The following is a 19347-nucleotide window of genomic DNA, read 5'->3' as shown; positions in this document are numbered from 1 at the left end:
AGGTGTCTCCTAGAGAAATTTGGTTTTGCTGTAAAGGAAGCTGTGCACAGCACCATTGCTGATATAAACAAATTATTGATATAAACAAACACATAAGGGATATGAGACTGGATCAAGAAACTGGGCTGGGCTGGCACAAAGGACTGTTTGCCAATAGTAAACATGAATGGATGAGTGTACTTGGTTGTTTGATAAATATCACAGAGTTCTGGCATAAAGGCAGGTGGAACTACTTATGTAATTTTTTAAAATGCAGACTCATTGTATGGACTGCTTGTGGAGGAAGCCTTACTGAGGTGCTGAGGTGCAGGGCTCAGAGAACAGGCTAGGTTTATAGGGTGTGGAGCACAGGCTGTTTGAGTCCTGGCTCTGCCACCTGCTGTTGTGTGACCTTGGCAGTCACAGCATCCCGCTGAGCTGCAGCTCCCTCTTCTCTCAAGTGAGGAGATAAACTCTTTGTCTATCATTTTCACGGCCAATGTTTTCCCCAGTTCGTCTCTCACTGCATAAGTTTGTTTGTGATGTGTGTAAAGTCTTTTTCATCAGAACTTCTGGCTTTTACATTTGAACCTTAGCTCCTCCCACTGAGATATAAACAGTTCTGCATACATTTTCCTAATACTTTTGTGTTTTCCCTTTCACATTTGAATTCCTAATCTACCTGTAATTTACTTTGCTTGACTGCGAAAAATTAAATACTACCTTTCCCCTGTTTTCACTAATTCTAGGCATGGAATCCCACTTCCTTCACAATCACATCCTAAAGTCTCTTTTCTGGATTTGTGTTCTTTCTTCCGTGGCTGTATGCTTTGGAATCTGTTCTTTTTTCATAATTCTTTACTTGTCCTGTGCTTTTCCCGCTCTGTTCACTCTTTACATGAACTTTAGTGTCAGTCTGTCTAAAAACAGCTTTAAAACATTTTTTTTATTAGAATGGCTTCCGGTTTTAGCTTAATCTGGGAAATCACAACATCTTTGTAAGTGTGAAGGAATGCAGGTATGTGACATTCCACCCATTTGTTCACAGCTCCTTGTCCTTACTATCTCAACCATATACAGCTTTCTCTACACAGAAACTCCCCTATCTCCTGTTTGCTCCTTAGATAGTGAATATACCCATGTAGTTTTTATGAATGGATTATTTTTCTATTAAAATCTTGATTATTTTTATAATATCAGAAAACTATGAATACACACACAGAAGGAAGCTTTCATGTTTTGCTTTTCAAGGTTATATCCCACTGAACCCTTGTACTAATTCCAAAAATTTCCTGGTGATTTTCATAAATATTACTCTTTTTTTTTTAGTAGACTTCCATCCATGTTGTAATTTTTAAACCTTACTCTAATTTATGTTGCATCTATAGAAAAGCTAACCAGGCAGTTAACTGCTGTCCTCATTTTGTTCCCTATTTAAAATGGATGTCATTCCACTGTTGACTTGAATAAAGTGCCATTATAGTTGCAGATTTTCTATGAGTCAAGTTCAAGGTCAGTCTGCTCAGTTAACTGTAAAGCAAACATTATACAAGCTTAATAAACCCAAAAGCAAAGGCTAGTATTGGATGTAGAGTCCAGGCAAAGAATCTAATCAGGACCCCAAAGGAGAGACTTCTTTGATCAGTTCCATGGAATTGGATCTGTCCAGCAACCCCATAAGAAGCCTGGAGATTCAGAGTTCAGAGAAGTGGGAGAGAAAGAATGTGTCAGCTCCAGCTGTCCAGTGGGGATCCTGGAGGATAAAAAGTGTCCCGCTCTATAGACAGTAAGTGTTTGCTTGAGGCTGTGGTGCTAACTATTGTCATTGATATTAATGACTCAAATGACAGGAGCCCACGCATATACTATCATGACATGTCCAAGACATAAAGTTTCCTACTGTGGAAAAGAGTATTTATCTGCTTCAGCAGCTCATCAGCTGCAAGCTCCCCTCCCTCACTCCCTCCTTTTCTCTCTCTGTAATTCTGACTTTTAAATAAATAAATAAATCTTGAAAAAGTAGATAGAGTTTGAACCTGGCGTGTGTTCTTGGGAGAAGTCACACACACACACACACACACACACACAATTTTTGCTTCTGCCTGTTGGTGTTACAGTTACTCACCAAAGGCAGTGATTCAGGTTATTCAAGGCCTGGCATGACAGACTTCATCAACTCTTTGTAACTTAGAGAAAACCCTAAGACTTTAATACCATACAGTATCTAAATAAGGAAAGAGAAAGTAAATGTATGAGTTCAGCTTGCCAAGCAGGAAGGGAGACTGGCTGGAACTGGTCTCTGTCATTGCTTTGTGATTTTTGCATTCAGCATCTACACGTACAGCTAGCTCAAAACTCACAGAAGATAATAGAAACCATTAGGCTTATCTAGACCATGCTTCTTGAGTGATGTCTTTGAAAAGGACTTGGAGTGAGAACCAAGATTTCTATAACATGGCTTTAAATTGTTCCTTATTCAAAAGTATTTTAGCCTCAAGACTGGAAAGAGAGAATAAGTTTACAATGTATCAAACTAAGCTCTGAATTTATAGGAAGAACTGATTTGAAATTAGTAGTTACCTGTTTATGGTAGATCTTTTAGGAAAGTGAGAGAAAAGTAAGAGCTCTGTTGAGTAAACTGCTATTTTATTTGTGGCACAATTGATCAATCTTCAAAATTCTTTAAGTAAATTTAGTAAGAAATGAATGTGCCATGTTTTGTGAGAATTTGCTACTGCAAGGTAGCTGGGACAATTCCGTTGCAAGAACACTGACATTTGGTAATGCACCTTTTTACTGTATACTTACAGTTACTAGCTGCAGCTATTATGTTAATACCAAGTGGTTTATATTTTGTTCCTACCAGTATTAAAGATACAGGTTCTGAATACAAAGAAAAGAATCATAAAAAAAAATTGGGGTGGGAGGGGACTGCTTTCCTTGGTGAACATAAACTGCAAAGTTGAATCTGGTCTTTGGGACTCAGCATTCTGAGCACTGAGGAGCATGTGTGCGGAGTACCAGCTCCCAACCAGCAGAAAGTCAGCTTTGAGTTGCACTTGACCTTCCTGCCTGCCTGTGTCATTGGCAGGCAGCAGGATGGATTTTCGGTGGAGAATCTGGCTGCCTGCTCATCAGCCACTTGGACCTGACCATATTTCATTCTCAGATGGTGAATGTCTGGAAAACTTCACTGTTCATAATCACAGTTAGCAAGAGGGGCATGCAGGAGCCAAGCATTGCCTGATGTGCAATTTATTCTCAGTGTCACAGGTGCCTTCTCCCTCCCAGAGTGTCCTATAAAATGCATCACTGGATGGAATACAATTCACATCCTTTTCTCAGTCTGCTCAAATGATGGAGCCATGGAGGTGGTGAAAACTTGAAGGTTGAACTGCATAAAATAGACCAGTTCAGAGATTTTCATGGGAAATGGTTTTCTTTAACCAGAGTTACAGACAAAACCTTTTGTTAGTATTTAGTACAAAGTCAGCTACTTCTCTTAAATAGAAAAGAGTTGAAAAAGATGGAAAATGTCAGATTTGCCTCTTCCCAGTGTTCCTTTTGTTATACATTTGTGCAGCTGCCTCTGTGATGTTCTTCTCTGTGCTAGCTGCAAACATGTCCAGCAGGGTAGGCGTGGGGTTAAGAATCGGTGCAGAGTGACAAGGGTTCTAGAAACTGTGGGGACATTTAGAGAGGATACTTAGGTAGAATGGACAAGGGGAATAAAGTATTTGTAGACTCCTTTATCCTTTCCTTAGGGGTTATTATGTGTTGTCACATTGACTTTTGAGATATGCAGGGCAGAAACACAGGATTCCAAAGCCAGAGAGCTTTGTGCTGGACACAAATGGAGCTGAGACCAAACCCTGTATGTGCCGGCCCAGGGCAGTTGAATAGCATCAGGGAAAATCTGCCTGAGATCAGTGCAGTAGCAACGGGTCGAGTCTGCTACCAGTTGCATTTTATCATCTGGTAGAAGCTACTTTGTGAATAAAATGAATAGAAATGGTCCTCTTTTTTTGCCTAATAATTCTCTATATATTTCAGAAAAGTATTTCCTTTTTTCCCAAAGAACTCCATCACCTAAAATTATTTTGTTTTTCAGTGCCTTTCTTGTCACTTAAGTTATCATATCAAGAAAAAATATATTATCCTCTTTTTAAAAATATAGGTAATGCATTGTACCTGCCTTGAAAATATATCTAGCAAATCTTTCATTTGTACAATGCTAACGCAGTACATTTTGAATTATTTCTGTAAGTGACCAATACAATCCATCCAGTTCATTTTGGAGTAAACATTTCCCCTAGTTAATCTTATTAGTTACACAGCAGATGAGATTCATGATCTATTAGGTAATATACTTTACACACTGAAACAAATTTATGAAGCTGTAACTCTGAATTGTGTTCCTTTCTATGTCTTATATCTGCATATGATTAAAGTAATTCATATATCGACCAGGCAATAGGTCAATTAAGAATCTCCTTTAACAAGTTGATGCAGTGGGTAATTCCTTAACAGAGAATATCTATTGAGCATTTGGTTAAGCATTTCACACTTAATTCTGAAAACAACCCTATGAGGAAAGTTCTCCTTGTGTTCGTGTTTTATAGATATTTAAATAGCACTTGAAGGGACAGAGATTTTAAGAGGAGGAACCAGGTGTTGAACACAGGGGCTCCACCCCAAGTCCAGCATCCCCAGCAACACAACTTACCCACTCCCTAAAACACAGCTTTGGCCAGCGGTGCGGCTCACTAGGCTAATCCTCCGCCTGCGGCACCAGCACCCCCAGGTTCTAGTCCCAGTTGGGGTGCCGGTTCTGTCCCGGTTGCTCCTCTTCCAGTCCAGCTCTCTTCTGTGGCCCGGCAAGGCAGTGGAGGATGGTCCAAGTGCTTGGGCCCTGCACCCCATGGGAGACCAGGAGAAGCACCTGGCTCCTGGCTTCCGATCGGCGCAGTGTGCCGGCTGTAGCTGCCACTTGGGGGGTGAACCAACGGAAAAAGTAAAGACCTTTCTCCCCCCGCCCCCGTCTAACTCTGCCTGTCAAAAAATAAAAAATAAATAAAACAGCTTATGGAGAAACATAACTCATCTTGGTTCACTTACTGATTGGAGAGAACAGATGTTACACTGCTTGGGTGAGGGTTCTTTCTTAAAATTTTCAAAAATGGTTCTTGTGATAAAACTAAAAAAGATTTTGGCTTTCACGAGGTATAATTTTGTATTACTCAAAGGCACCTGCATGGATGAATATTAGAAACAGATTAAGTGTTTTTTAAGTGAGAGGGAAGGATGTAAATCAGTGATGTAAAATATGTCTTCATAAGCTGATACTTTGTAATGTCCATGTTACAGCTGAAAGTAAAATTTGTTTCCTTTTGTTAAGTCTCTAGTTTTGGACTCACAAACTTTGTATCTTCTAGTAGCTTTTAAGCCAAGATTATTTAATTTTTAAATATAAATAAGGAATATTGAACAAGTATATCTATTTCTCTTATTTTGCAAACCAAAACCACTAAAATATAACAGTTAATGGTAAATTTAATAAAAATCATTGATTGAAAGCCCTTTTAAATTGACTCTATAAATTAATTCTCAGAATTTATAACTTAGGTTTTCATAAATACCTGAACAAAGCATACTGCAGTACTGTATCTATAATGTGAAATAGTATATTAAATATACTGTTACATAATAGTACAATATGGCTACTCCTGTCTTAAATGGTGATTACATCTCATTGTGATTTCACCCATCATAAATTGAAAATATTTTAAGCCAAAAAAATGCATTTACTATACCTAAACTTCTGCGTTAAACAATTGTAAGTTGGGTACCATGGGTGCAATATACAGTAGTGCACACTGTGGTTTTCATTTGAGTCCTTGGTCCCGCCTTGTTTCAAGCACTAACCCAGGAGACCAAAGATTGTCCATTTTGATTTGAACAACATAAATGAGTGGTATAGAAATAGATACCCAGGTTCCTACCTGTTTTGAGGTCTTTCTTCTGTCACCAATGAATAGGTTAACAAAAGGCTGTTCCTGCCCCTCTTCTCCTGCCAGCTCCAAACTGAGCAGGTGAGCAATCACCCTATGGCCTGAATGCCCGTGAGGCCATCTGTCAAGGCCCACTGTCCTTAAAGCATCTTTTCATTCTGTTCTTCTATGCAGATAGGCACCTGCCAATGGGATTTCTGTGGGAAACTGTTAATTTTTAACCCACCATATATCATCATTATAATTAAAACTTTGTGAAAACCATCATGAGCATAGAAACCTTGCTGTAATTAGATATACTAGGGCTTATTGATTGATGTTGCTATCAGCTTGATACTAGCTAATTTATTGTTAATGTAAATTACCCTGAGTCACATTCCAGCCTACATTCGGAGAAACCATCTACATCAGATTTAAGATACCCTCTCTGTAAACAACCTCACAAGACAGGCAGTGGGGTGTAGGTTTGCTTAGCTTGCTTGATTAATTCACTTTTTTATTTCCTCCAGGGATGGGGTTCTCAGCTTCCATGTTTCTTACTCTTTGTGGACTAGATAGATCACCAAAGGTCACACCTAAGCAGGAAAATAAATGTGAACCATTGACACAGGAGCCGTTGACTAAAGCCTACCATCTAGCAAAGCATCATTTAGTAAACACCTTGAAGACTGTCTCTTCAGGTCATTATGGAAATCACTTCTAGTCCTTTCCAATTCTGGCAGGTCTGAGAAAGAATCATGCAGGAGACTGGTTCAGTTCAGAGCCAGCTGAAGCTGCTTTTCCCCATAAGTCTTTCAACATTAATTTTTTTTATTCGGTAATTTGTGTTAGTGTAAATAAGTGTGAATCACACAGGTGGTCCTACAAGGGAAGCAGACGCAACAATGCGATAGCATCATCAGAATGGACAGAATCCAAACCCCGCCAGCCCTAAATCCTAGCCAGGATGTGCAGAAACAAGAACTCATTCGTTGCTGATGGCATGCAGGGAGGGGCACAGCTGCTTTGGAAGACAGCTTGTTAGTTCCCTACAAAGCTAAACGTACTCCATTGTAACATCCAGCAATCACATTTCTTTCTATTTTCTTTTAACGAAGTTGGAATTTATGTGCATACAAAAATCTACATGTAGATGCTGAAAGCAGCTTTATATGTAATTGCCAAAACTTGGAAGTAACCAAGATCCTTCAGTAGGTGAAGTGGTAAATAAAATGGTCCATCCAAACTGTGGAATATGCTAAAAAGAAATGAGGTTCAAGTCCTGGCTCCTCCACTTCCGATCCATATCCCTGTTAAAGACCTGGGAAAAGCAGCAAAGAAGGACCGAGGTGCTAGGTCCCCTGCCATCCACATGAGACCTGGATGAAGCTCCTGGCTTCAGCCTGGCCCAGCCATGGCTGTTGCAGCCATCTTGGGAGTGAACTAGTAGAGAATATCTCTCCCTCTCTGAAACACTGACTTTCAAATGAGTAAACAAACAAACAATGACGCTTAAGAAGAATGCATAGCACTAAGAATGAGCCCCACTTGTAACTCCAGCCTGTGGAACTTTGTGGGCTCAAGGTGCTAATGATGTCAAGGTAGGTTAATCCACTGTAGCAGATGCACCAGGAGGGTGCAGAATGTTGATAGTGGAGCAGCTGTCTGTGCCTCGGGCTGGGGTGCATGGGAGTTCTGTACTTTCTATTCCGTTTTGCTGTGAACCCAAAACCGCTCTAAACACTAAGAATAATTAAGAGGAGGACATTGTCCCATTCATCTGTTAAATATTTACTTTTACTAGTATGCTATTTTATTGTTACTTATAAATACTAGATGTATATTATCTTGCATTTGATTGGTTGCATACTACTAAATCTAGACTCTTTGAAGATTCTACCCCTAGAGAATTCTGCATAAGGATGATGAGGGAAGGAAGGTGACGGGGTAAACTGACCTGCAGTGACAGTGTTGGGAGGACAACCTGGGCTCGGCCCAGGAACGGACGTCATAAATGGGATAAATGGCGTAAATGGGATGTTGGTCGCTCACTACTCAGAGAAGAAATGGTGGTGCCATCTCAGGGATGGCAGTGTCCCCTCCTGGCTTTTCATATGGTTGCGCTTTGTCCGTGTTCATTTGGAGACTTCAAGGGGTTCCAGGTTAAGTGCACACAACTAGAAGAGTTGGATGCAAGAAACTAGGACAAGTGAGGAAGCCCGGGCGGAAGTGAAGGAGAGGGACTGAGCATCCGTTTCCCCTCCGGTCAGGAAGCACCGAGGACGCGGCATCCCTTTTCTCATTTGTAGGGTTTGGCTTCAGAAAACAGAAGTGGGACTCTCACATTCTCAAGTAAAATTCAGCCCCAAGAAAACATCATTTTTATTTAGTCTGGTGGCCCCCAAAGAAGAACAGAAGGAAAAGGTTATTGTCATAGTTGTGTTTCTCTGAGTAGATCAAAATAGAACTTAAGGGCTCATTTTAATTTGGCTTTAGAGCATCCATTAGGGTCATGTTGACAACATTGTGTTCTCATTATACCATTAAAAATTTATATTGCATTCATTTAAAATTCATTTTTCCTGTTAATGAATTTGAATAATATTTTAATAGCTTAATTTATTTAGTCATGAGTGGGAAATATATTGTCATATTAGAAATATTCATTGTAATATCCAGTATAGCTGAAATATGTAGATATGGAGAAAACATATAGATGGATATAGAAGTACTTTAGAAAATTTGTGGGAAATTAGAATTAAAATATAAGTTATGTTGGTGCAAGGATGATTTTGAGAGCCATGCAGTTTTTCATAACATTCATTTTCCATGAATATTCTAGAGATTTCTGCTAGAAAGATAAACAGATAAACAGATGTGTGATACCATCTGCTTTTTTTTTTGGACAGGCAGAGTTAGAGAGAAAGGTCTTCCTTCTGTTGGTTCACCCCCCAAATGGCCACTACGGCCGGCATGCTGCGCTGATTCAAAGCCAGGAGCCAGGCGCTTCCTCCTGGTCTCCCATGTGGGTGCAGGGCCCAAGCACTTGGGCCATCCTCCATTGCCTTCTCGGGCCACAACAGAGAGCTGGACTGGGAGAGGAGCAACCGGGACAGAATCCGGTGCCCCAGCTGGGACTAGAACCCGTGGTGCTGGCGCCGCAGGCAGAGGATTAGCCAAGTGAGCCACAGCGCCGGCCACCATCTACTTTTAATATATAACTGATACATTCATTATAATTAGGCTTTTTATTGACTTCATCATTATCCAAAATATTAAACCTAGGAAATCTTAAAGTAATATAAGGGATTATAAATAATAAAATACCCACATACAAAAAATGGTGTTCGTGGTTCATACAAATAGAATATCCCTTCTGAGACATAATCGAGTGGGTATGAACACCTAGTTCATATCCCTCACAGAGTGACACTAATGGCGTTTCTCTTGGGTTGGCTCCAAGCCTTGGGTAAAGCTGTCTCTGGCTCCATTCTCATTTAATTGGCCCAATAATCCCCCAGCCCCCTCCCAGATGCTATCCCCTCCCCCAGGCTGTGCAGAACATCAACACTCTGCTGGATGGCACTGTCCCCAAGTCCTTGCCTCTGCCCCTCTTGGCCCTGTTCCTGCAAAGCTGCACGCCTGTTTTCTAGGTTAGGTACCCAGGATCCATGAGTTCTGTGAGGATCTCAACTTTTTCTGCTTCCTTTTGTTGAGTGAAAATGATTCCTTGCACGTCTTCTGAATTATCAGAAACCCAGCCTGTGGGCAGAAAGCACGCCCTTGTTCTGTGTGTAAGCTGGTGCCGGATGAGCTGCTGGAGCCCCCAGGGATACATCCTTGGCTGTTTGCTAAAGGGTCTTTCTTTAAAGAGGGATATTATTCAGCTTCAAAGAGCACAAATCTCAGAAACACTAACACTGACGTGGCAAGTAATAAATTAATTAACTCTTCTCATTCATTCAGTAAATATTTAGTGAATGCCTACCATGTGCACCTGGGATGGCATAGGGATATGAGTGTCAGTGGCCCACTGAGACACACACACCCTCCCAGGATACGCATTTTAATAGAAGCAGAGAAGCTGGCACCATGGCTCAATAGGCTAATCCTCCGCCTGCGGCGCCGGCACACAGGGTTCTAGTCCCAGTCGGGGCACCAGATTCTGTCCCAGTTGCCCCTCTTCCAGGCCAGCTCTCTGCTGTGGTCCAGGAGTGCAGTGGAGGATGGCCCAGGTGCTTGGGCCCTGCACCCCATGGGAGACCAGGAGAAGCACCTGGCTCCTGCCTTCGGATCAGCACGGTGCACTGGCCGCAGTGCGCCAGCCATGGCGGCCATTGAAAGGTAAACCAACGGCAAAAGGAAGACCTTTCTCTCTGTCTCTGTCTCTCACTGTCCACTCTGCCTGTCAAAAAATAAATAAATAAATAAATAAAATAGAAGCAGAGAAACAATAGCAATAAAAGCAAGAAGAAAGTTAGAACATATCCAGTGCTATGCAGATGCAGCTAAGATGAGAACACTGGACTGGGGTGTGGCGTGGTTCCAACTGTGGTTTTAAGTGGGGTGGTGACACTTAAAGAAGTGAGCATTGATGTAAGATTTGGGGAGTGTAGCCCTGTGTCCCACCATGTCTATGGGATGAAGGAGTTGTCTGTGATAAGAAAATTAAGTGCATAAGATACTCTATCCCAGGTTTGTTTTTGTTTTAAGAAGCTGTTGCTGAAGGAGTCATGCAATTTTCCCATATAAATGCAGAACAATCCTGATGGGGCTTCGCTAATGATTACTCCATGGAGTATGTGTGTTAACGAGCTGCTTTATTTTGTTTCCAGTTTAAACTTTAAAATTGATTCCCAGATTGAAAGACAGCTAGGACAAGGTGCATCTGGAAACAAATTGCAAAAGTTTTTTTATTTTTATTTTTTTTGGCATTTACTGATAAAAGATTAAAATTTTCTTTGGGTAGAAAGAACACTACAATGTAATGTGGTTTTTGTTGTTATTTATTGAACACCTGAGTTAAGCATAGCCTGCCTTGGCCTGCATATGTCTGTCTGTCCTCATTGGGTGACTTATTTTCCTGGGTCTCCTCAGATGGAACTTCCTGTGTCACTTCTTCCAATTTCTCATGCAGCTTCTGGTTCCTTTAAATGTTTGGAATGTTTCTCCACTAAGCATAATTTTAACATTTTCCTCATCTATTCTGTAGCTCTTTAAGGCAGTGGCTCAGTTTAATAAGTCTAATCTGTTTCTTGCCTTGAGTCTCTGGCATATTTTTGTAGAGAGAAACATTGAAGGCACCCATTATGAAGTTAAAATCACCTTTCCAAAATCCTGTACCTTGAAACAAACACATTTGAATTTTTATTGGTAGGAAATTAAAGCAAGTACGGGCAATAAAATCCAAGGAGAACACTTGTTTTTCTTTTCCCTGCGTGTGCCTTAATTCAGTTCAGTGCAATTAATTGCCATAGATACTGCATGGAATAAACATGTCGTAGTCTGATGAGGGAAACCTTACTCTGGAAAGCAAAAGTTGTGTCCTTGGCTCTTTCAGATACGGAGACAAGGAGGCATCCAGCTGCTGGTGGACCTGTTGGATCACCGGATGACAGAAGTCCATCGTAGTGCCTGTGGAGCTTTGAGGAACTTGGTGTATGGGAAGGCCAACGACGACAACAAAATCGCCCTGAAGAACTGCGGCGGCATCCCGGCACTGGTGAGGTTGCTCCGCAAGACCACCGACCTGGAGATCCGGGAGCTGGTCACAGGTGGGAGCCCCTGTTAGATGACTGTCATTCTTATCTGAAGGTGAACTGTACATTACTAATGCAATTGCAGCTTGAGCTAATGCAATGTTTCCAGACTTCTCAGTGTGCCACTAATATAGGTGTTTTTGAATGGGCAAACAGGTAAATAAAACGTCAAAAGTAACTTGCAAATATTGATCATATTAAATAATTAGAATCCCATAAAGGTATTCCTCACTAAAATCCTATGATCATATTTCAGTCTCTGTCAGTTGATTTAGGAGTAGCTCAGCAAGGTGGTCATGAAAATAAGTCAAATAGCAATTTATAAAAGGACACAAGGTATATGGTATGGTTTATAGTGTGATTAACAGCAGAGAACTTATCTTACTTAGCAGTTAATTTCTTGAATAAACCATTTATGCCTAATAAAAGTCCCAATTTGTATCATTACATATTAAGGAATTTTTCAGAAGTGAACAAGAGAGAAAGCCTTTCCAAGATCATAGTACTTTTGGATTTAATAAGTGGGAGTAATTATGGTACCCAGCCCATGGGAGTTTGAAGAATGAGGACGTGCAAGGCATTCAGCACATGCCTTTCATGGAATATGTGAGACAAAGTATGCATTAGCTTTTAGCTGTTGTCCTTAATTTTTAAGTGCAGTGTTACTTGTTGGAGTGTTAGTGACATAGATGGCCTTCAATATGGGATTTCAAAGTATGATAATGCTTTCTCTTCCTGTTATACTCAGTGCTGTGGTAGGTGGTATTTCCTTTCTGGGTCATCAGAGCACCTTAATATGCAAATATTTGGCTAATAGATTGCAACATTGACTCTCCAAAAAAAATTATTTTAATTATTCATGATTCTACTGACCTTCTTCAGGCTCAACTCTAAGATCTCCTTGTAACAGTGCTCATAAAGCATATGTGAATTTGTGCACTTGAATACATTACTCAAGCTAGAAACTCATCAATATTTGTTCAGTCCTGAGTCAAGGCTCTCAGTGTCAGTATATTCACCTACATTTATACCCTTCAACATTCCTGTCGCATCTCACACTCTTTGCTAAATAAAAACCAAACTCGATTGTTTTTTCCTTCAATAAGCGGGGAACTTTGTGGAAAATAGTTGTTAAGGCTTACAGTTTTATTAACATTAACACTAAATTAACATGGGGTGCCATGGGCCAGGCAAGGTAAAATTGTTATTAACCACGTATTATGATGCCTAGGATAATTTTGGGGTGAGTTACGTGAGGGGAAGTTTCCCCTGCCATTATGTTTGTGGATACCCGTATCTTTGCAGCCTATATTTATGTTAGAATTGCCCAAGAGAGAAAGGATGCTGTGCATGGGATGGCAACATGATGTTTCTGGGCATTAAAACCTTGCCGGTGCATGAATGAAGCTAACAAAACTGAAGGCCAGCCGTACACCTTCTGCACGCACCATATGCACTCATGTGCATGTCTGGTGCTGCTGCTGACATTTGCAGCAGCTGTAATGGAACTCAGATCTGCTGTTCCATGGTCTTCGGGGTTGATTCTGATAGATCCTAGGGGTCTCCAGTTGTACATCCGGGCACCATAAAAAATTTCTATGAGCCCCATTAGGAAACATCAGAGGCAAATAACCTCTTCCTACTGTCAAGCTTCCTTTCCTGCTGATGCTTGGGTTGTAGGAAGGACGATGGTTCTTGGTGGACAGATGGCACCTTCGCCTCTTGTTCTGCTCCTTCTCAAAAGAATTCAGGTTTGCCTCAATGTCATGATCCATTGCCTTTTTCATCAGCGTGTGCTGGTGGCCAAGATCCTTTCTGTCTTCCCTCTTAGAAGAAATGCTGGCTTCTGTGCTAACAGCCAGACTGATGAAGAGTGGCAAAGGTTGCTTCTTCGCTGGGGCACTCCAGAGGCAGGTCTTCCTGTACCTGGCTGAATTTCATGCAGGAATTTCACCTCCCTCAAAGAAAACCATGCTGTTGACACATTTTCCCGAGCTGGGGCTCTGGGTTTCTGAAGAGCAGACGCTGTTAACAGCAAACCTCTCGGTTAGGCTGCCACCCTAGAGCGGGAATTCGGAGATGAGAAGGCTCCAGTGTGGAAGGAATTGCTGTTGGAAGCCAGTCCTGGTGAGCACGCCCTCTGAAGCCCCACAGTGGCTGAATCTTAGGGTACATGGAGACCAGCAGGACTCCACTGACTTCAGTTTAGGCTTCACATCAGTGGAGGCAAGCCAGCCCACGCTGACTGTGCTGCCTGAGGCAAAATGGATGGCCCTCAGAGAGGCCCGGACAGCCATGTTTGCTGTCAGCACCGGCCAGGGCCGCACATCACAGTGCAGTGGAAGCTTGGCTCTGTTGGCTGCACAGAGTGTTGGGAGTCTGTATTTTAGTACACCTAACCCAGTTTCATCTCAAGACTGGTAACTCCTCCATTTCTCTCATCTTTTATTTCCATCCCACTGCTCTGCCTCTGAGACTCTTGTCCCTTTCCATCTCTGGTGGACTCTACAAGATGCCTTCCTTCCTGGGTGAATCCAGATGCTTCATTCATTCCTAAGTCATTCATTTATCAGATTTCTAGGGGTGTCAGATACTAAGCCTTGGACATCTCAGACCACACAAGCACATCATGTGGATGCTTTCACACTGGTGCCTGGTACTATGGTCTGGCCCTACTCTGAATGGTCAGCATCTGGCAGTATGGTAGCTAAGTACTTAAAGACACACCCCTGACCCAGGTGTCTGTGTGGGAGAGCCTGACTAGATGAGCAGCAGGGGAGTTGATGGCTCTGAAGGGTGGAATAGAGTGTGGGAAGATGAAGGCTCCCTTCACTTCTGTTGTTGTAAGTAGCTCTGCCAACCCCTTTTGGAATTGGGGTAGATACTGTGCATGAATTTCAGTGAATCAGGTGTAACAAGGAGGCTTGTATTTCCTTTGTATTTCTCTGGTGGACCCAATACAGTGGTCAGCAGGGAGTAGTGATGGAGTGTATTCCAGGAGCCCCTCGGAAGCAGGGGGGTTCTGGCTGCCTTCTCTGCCCTGCCTCTCAACTTGGGCCTAAGAATAGATGTGCTGAAAAAAACATTACAGGGGGAAGTACCTCTTTCAATTCCTCCCTAGTTACTTATAAACCAGGATGTGTTGCAAGAAAAAAATATTCTTAAAAGCAATTTTAGTGATTTTTTTAAAGAAATAAAGCCTGGTTCATTAACTAGATTTTAGATTTGACCTAGCCGTGTATGCAGAAGATGTTAAGAGTTCCAAATGATAAATAATGGAACACGAAATGAAAGGACCGATTGCATAGAGCCTTACATTATTTATAGAATATTGCTTGGCAAAGTGTTTGAACAATGATAAAATGTTAAAATTGAGGTATTTACATGCATTTACATTCAACACATAAACATGCATGCTGAAAAAAACAGCTGCCTGTTTGTGCCGTTATCTATTCACAGCAGAATTTGTTTGCCACTGTCTGTGAGGCTTGGCAATAAATAATTTTCTTCCTATGCAATAATTACTATGAGATGATGATCAGAATTTTATTTAAATCCAGTTGAAGCTATTACTTGAAATGCTCCTAAGAAAATAAACTTTGATTAGAGATGCTGCGTGTCCGTTGGGCTTGACTAATATAATTTCTCTCTCTCTAAATATGGAAATCATCTACCTAAATTTTGAAATGCCCAACTAAAGATTTCAGGATGCTTTGCAAATCATAATAAAACAGTTTTTATTAAACCATAAAACTTAATAAATCAGTTTTATTTCTGTTGAAAGCAAGTGTCCTTGAGAAATCTACTTTCACACGAGTGCAGTGTTATTCTTCCAACTTATGCTTTGCAAACACAATGGGTTTCCTTTTAAGTGAGGGCACCAGCCCCAGTTCAGCCTGGGCTATGGCTCAGTCTCAGTAATCTCCGCTTCTCTCCTTAGATCTCCCTCCCAGAATCCTCTGCCTCTGGGACAGGTTTGGGTGCTGCTCTCTAGACCCACTGCACAGGCGTCCTAGACTAGAACTTTGTTTCTATGGAGCAGGCAGTTAACCCAGTGTTTAAGACACCTACGTATCTACAGCCACATCTTAGTACCCAGGTTCAATTTTCAGCTGCAGCTTCTGAGTCCAGCTTCTTGCCCAGGTAGACTGTGAGGCATGGCTCACATGATTGGTTTCCTACATCCATATGGGAGGCTTGGATTGAATTCCCAACTTCTAGCTTTGGCCCCAACTGTTGCAGACAATGGGAGAGTAAACTAACGGATGGGAACATGGTCTGTCTGTATGTCTGTCTGTCTGTCTGTCTCTCTCTCTCTCTCTCTGTTTCTTCTTCTTCTTTCTTTTTCTCTCCTCCACCCAAATCTCTCTGTCTGCCTCTCAAATAAATAAATATCTTATTTTGCACAGTAACAAAGCTTACCCTCCTAGGTCCTATGTCCTCCATTCTCTTGCTTTACTCTCATACATTTCTAAACAGGGGCACTTAGGGGAGGGAATCCTTGTGGGGAGCAACCCGGACTGGACTGAGTTACTGGAATTAAGACTTATTCTATGCATCTGCTCTCCCACAATATGGCGCTGGGAGAGGAGGAAACAGCTTCTACCCAGCTGCCTCTCACCAACTTGACAAGCTGCAGGACCTGCTCCTGATTGGAGGAGAGCAGCGTACTCGGCGTGTGGGCAGCCAAGTTAGGATTGGCGGAGGAGGACTATAAAGGAGGAGAGAGACAGCATGCACCAGGAACATCTAAGGGGAACATCTATCTGAAGGAACACCTGTGCAGCCCCCGAGAGAGCCGGCCGGCGGTGTGCCGCTCCCCCGCGGAAGAGGGGAATGTGGCAGGGGGAACCGCCCTTCCACGGAGGTGGAAGGGACAGTAGCCAACCCGGGAAAAACCAGCAGCAAACCCGGGGAGGGCCGAGCAGACAAAAGAACAGCACAGGGTCCTGTGTCGTTCCTCCACGAAGAGGGGGAGCGACAATCCTGAAAATGTCAAATGGGTTGATGTTTACTAGATATGGAATCCTGGGTAGAGATTTAATTTTTTCTTGAATACTTTTCTACAACTTAATATTATTCTTGATATTATAAAATGATGGTTCAAAGTATGCGCCTTTTTGAACTTTGTTGTTGGTGAATATTCACAATTTAAGGAATCACAGCCATTTTCCACATGAGAAAAGTATGTTTGTGGTTTTTTTTTTTTAAATAATTCCACCTCTTTTTTTTTCACTCTGTCACCTCTTTCTGGAATTAGTCAGATTTTGAGCCTCTTTGATTACTCCTCCCTGTAATATTTTCTTGCATCATTTGGAGCCCCTCATTCTTTATTATGTAATTTCTGCAGCATCTAACATTTATTTTTCCCATATTATCTATGAGAGTTTGGCAGGTGGTTGGATGTTCAAAGGGATATCATCTCTTTCTTTTTTTAATCTAAGATCTCCTCTTTGTGTTATTTCTATAACCTCTATTTTTGTTTTGTGAGTTTAAATGATTCATGAATTTCTTTAAATGTATTATTTAGAACTAAAGTTTGTGTTTTCTCTGTAGTATGAATTCCTTACTTTTCTCTGGTGTCAGGTTTTCCAGTTTATTTTACATATTTATTTGAGAGGATGACACAGAGACAGCAACAGAGTAATCCCATCCACTGTTTCACAGCACTAAATGCCTGCAACAGCCTGTGTTAGGGCAACGCCCAAGCCAGGACCTGGTCACTTAATGCAGGTGTCCCCTGTGAGTGGCAGGAACCCAAACTTGAGCCATCACTGCTGCTTGGCTGGATCTGCATTAGCAGGAAGCTGGAATCAGGAGCCAAAGGTGGGAACTGAACCCAGGCACTCACATATGAGATGGAAACTTCTTAACTACTCTGCTAAAATGCCCGCTCCAAGTTTTTCTGTTTTTCTCATGATTTTTCAGGCTAATTTGAAATGCATGGGGATCCTGAGTGTTCTGCTTATTTAAAGATGGGAGAAATGAAGGGTTTTCCTGAGCCCTGTGCACACCAGTGAAGCTTGTTCACTGTGGCAAGGATGAGCTGTCAGGAAGGGAAGTCCTGTCTGGTTCTTCCTGGAGGGCTCTTCTCCAGGGTTCAGATGATGGTGGTAACCTTTACGTTTTCCCCAGTGCATTGGTCTTGTTGCAGATTCTGCTGGCTAGTTTGTTTCGCCCACTGGTCTGGCCTGAGGCAAAGGGCTGGCACTTTGCAAACGGTCCAGTGGGTGTTGTAAGTAGCTAGGTGGGCGCGGGGAGTGTGGGTGGGAGAGCCGTTTCCTTTCTGCCATTTCTAGCCTTCCCTTCTTACTGTTACACTCCATGTGCCTGCCTGTTCAGAGTGAGAATCTTTGCTAGGATTGCACCTGCATCTTCGGCCAGCTCTCCCAAGCCCCCTGTGTGTATGTCTGGGGCTGAGCTGCCCATGCCTCCAGCTGCACCACTCAGCTCACCGCCATCTGTCTGGGTTGCAGGAATGTGATGAAATCTCATCCGCTGACTTCCTCCCTCCATTCTTGTCCTTATCCCACCATGTCCCTCGTAAATATCTCCTGCCCTGCAAGAGTTCTGAACAGTTTGGTAGAAAAAATGTAAATATTACTAAACATGATCCCTTTTGCTGATAGAAGCCACATTGGAGGCATCGCTTTTAGATCTGTCAGCCAAGTGAGCTAATTCAAGAGAAGTCTGCATGGAACATTAATTAGACACCCTGTATGGAGCCGACGTTGGAACAGAGGGGGACATCCCTCAACTAACCTCCCCCAGCCTGTTTTCTTCTTACCCTGCATGCTGTGATGGCCCAGGAACAGGTCTCCTCACCCCAGAGCAGGAGCTAAGCTATGGTCAAGATGCTCCTTCTCAGTCTGGTGCTGTGGTACAGCGAGTTAGGCCACTGCGTGCCGCGTCAGCATCCCACATCAGAGGGCCAGTTTGAGTCCCGGCTGCTCCATTTCTGATTCTCCTCCCTGCTAATGGGCCTGGGAAGGCAACAGAAAATGGCCAAGTACTTGGGCCCCTGCCACCCATGTGAGAGACTTAGATGGAGTTTCTGGCTTTGGTCTGGCCAGTCTTGACCATCACAGCCATTTGGGGAGTGAACCAGTAGATAGAAGGCTTCTCTCTCTCTCTCTCTCTCTCTCTCTCTCTCTCTCTCTCTCTCTCCCTCCCTCCCTCTCCCCTCCCCCTCCCCCTCCCTCCCTCCCTTTCTCCCTCCCTCTTTCCCTCTCTCTCACTTTCACTCTCACTCTCATTGTCACTTTACTTTTCAAATAAAATAAATACTTTTTAAAAAAAATGCTTGAAAAATAAAAAATAGTCCTCATCTTCATGGGACTTCTGGGAGGCATCCTCTGGGTTGTGCATTACACCTAGAGGCCCTGAAATGAATCAGAACAGCAAATCATTTAAACCAAATTCAAGGTCACTGAGTTCTCAAAATTTCAAATTAAATTCCAATTTTATTTCTTATCCCAAATGATGTCCAACACAGCCAATCAGCAGCTCCACAGTAACATTAAACAACATCGCAAAGATAAAAACGAATAGAGACATTCCAATAATGAAACGCCAGCAAGGTGCAGCTGCCCTGAATGTTAATATAAGCCCCACCAAAT

The 19347-nt window shown here is 42.3% G+C and overlaps 1 protein-coding gene across 7 annotated transcripts in view; it reads left to right on the top strand.

Annotated features, from left to right (window-relative positions):
- The window catches only part of CTNND2 (catenin delta 2), a 982006-nt gene that overhangs the window by 741791 nt on the left and 220868 nt on the right, over positions 1 to 19347 (top strand). For all 7 annotated transcript variants that reach the window (XM_070056591.1, XM_070056587.1, XM_070056589.1 and 4 more), the window contains one exon: positions 11530 to 11743. In XM_070056591.1, coding sequence (XP_069912692.1) covers positions 11530 to 11743 — 214 coding nt within the window. The remainder of the gene's footprint in view (positions 1 to 11529; positions 11744 to 19347) is intronic.

Source organism: Oryctolagus cuniculus, chromosome 14, assembly GCF_964237555.1.
Source record: "Oryctolagus cuniculus chromosome 14, mOryCun1.1, whole genome shotgun sequence".
In the NCBI taxonomy this organism is placed as follows: Eukaryota; Metazoa; Chordata; class Mammalia; order Lagomorpha; family Leporidae; genus Oryctolagus; species Oryctolagus cuniculus.
Note: the sequence above shows the minus strand (reverse complement) of the source record. Positions and strands in the feature narration are given on the sequence as shown.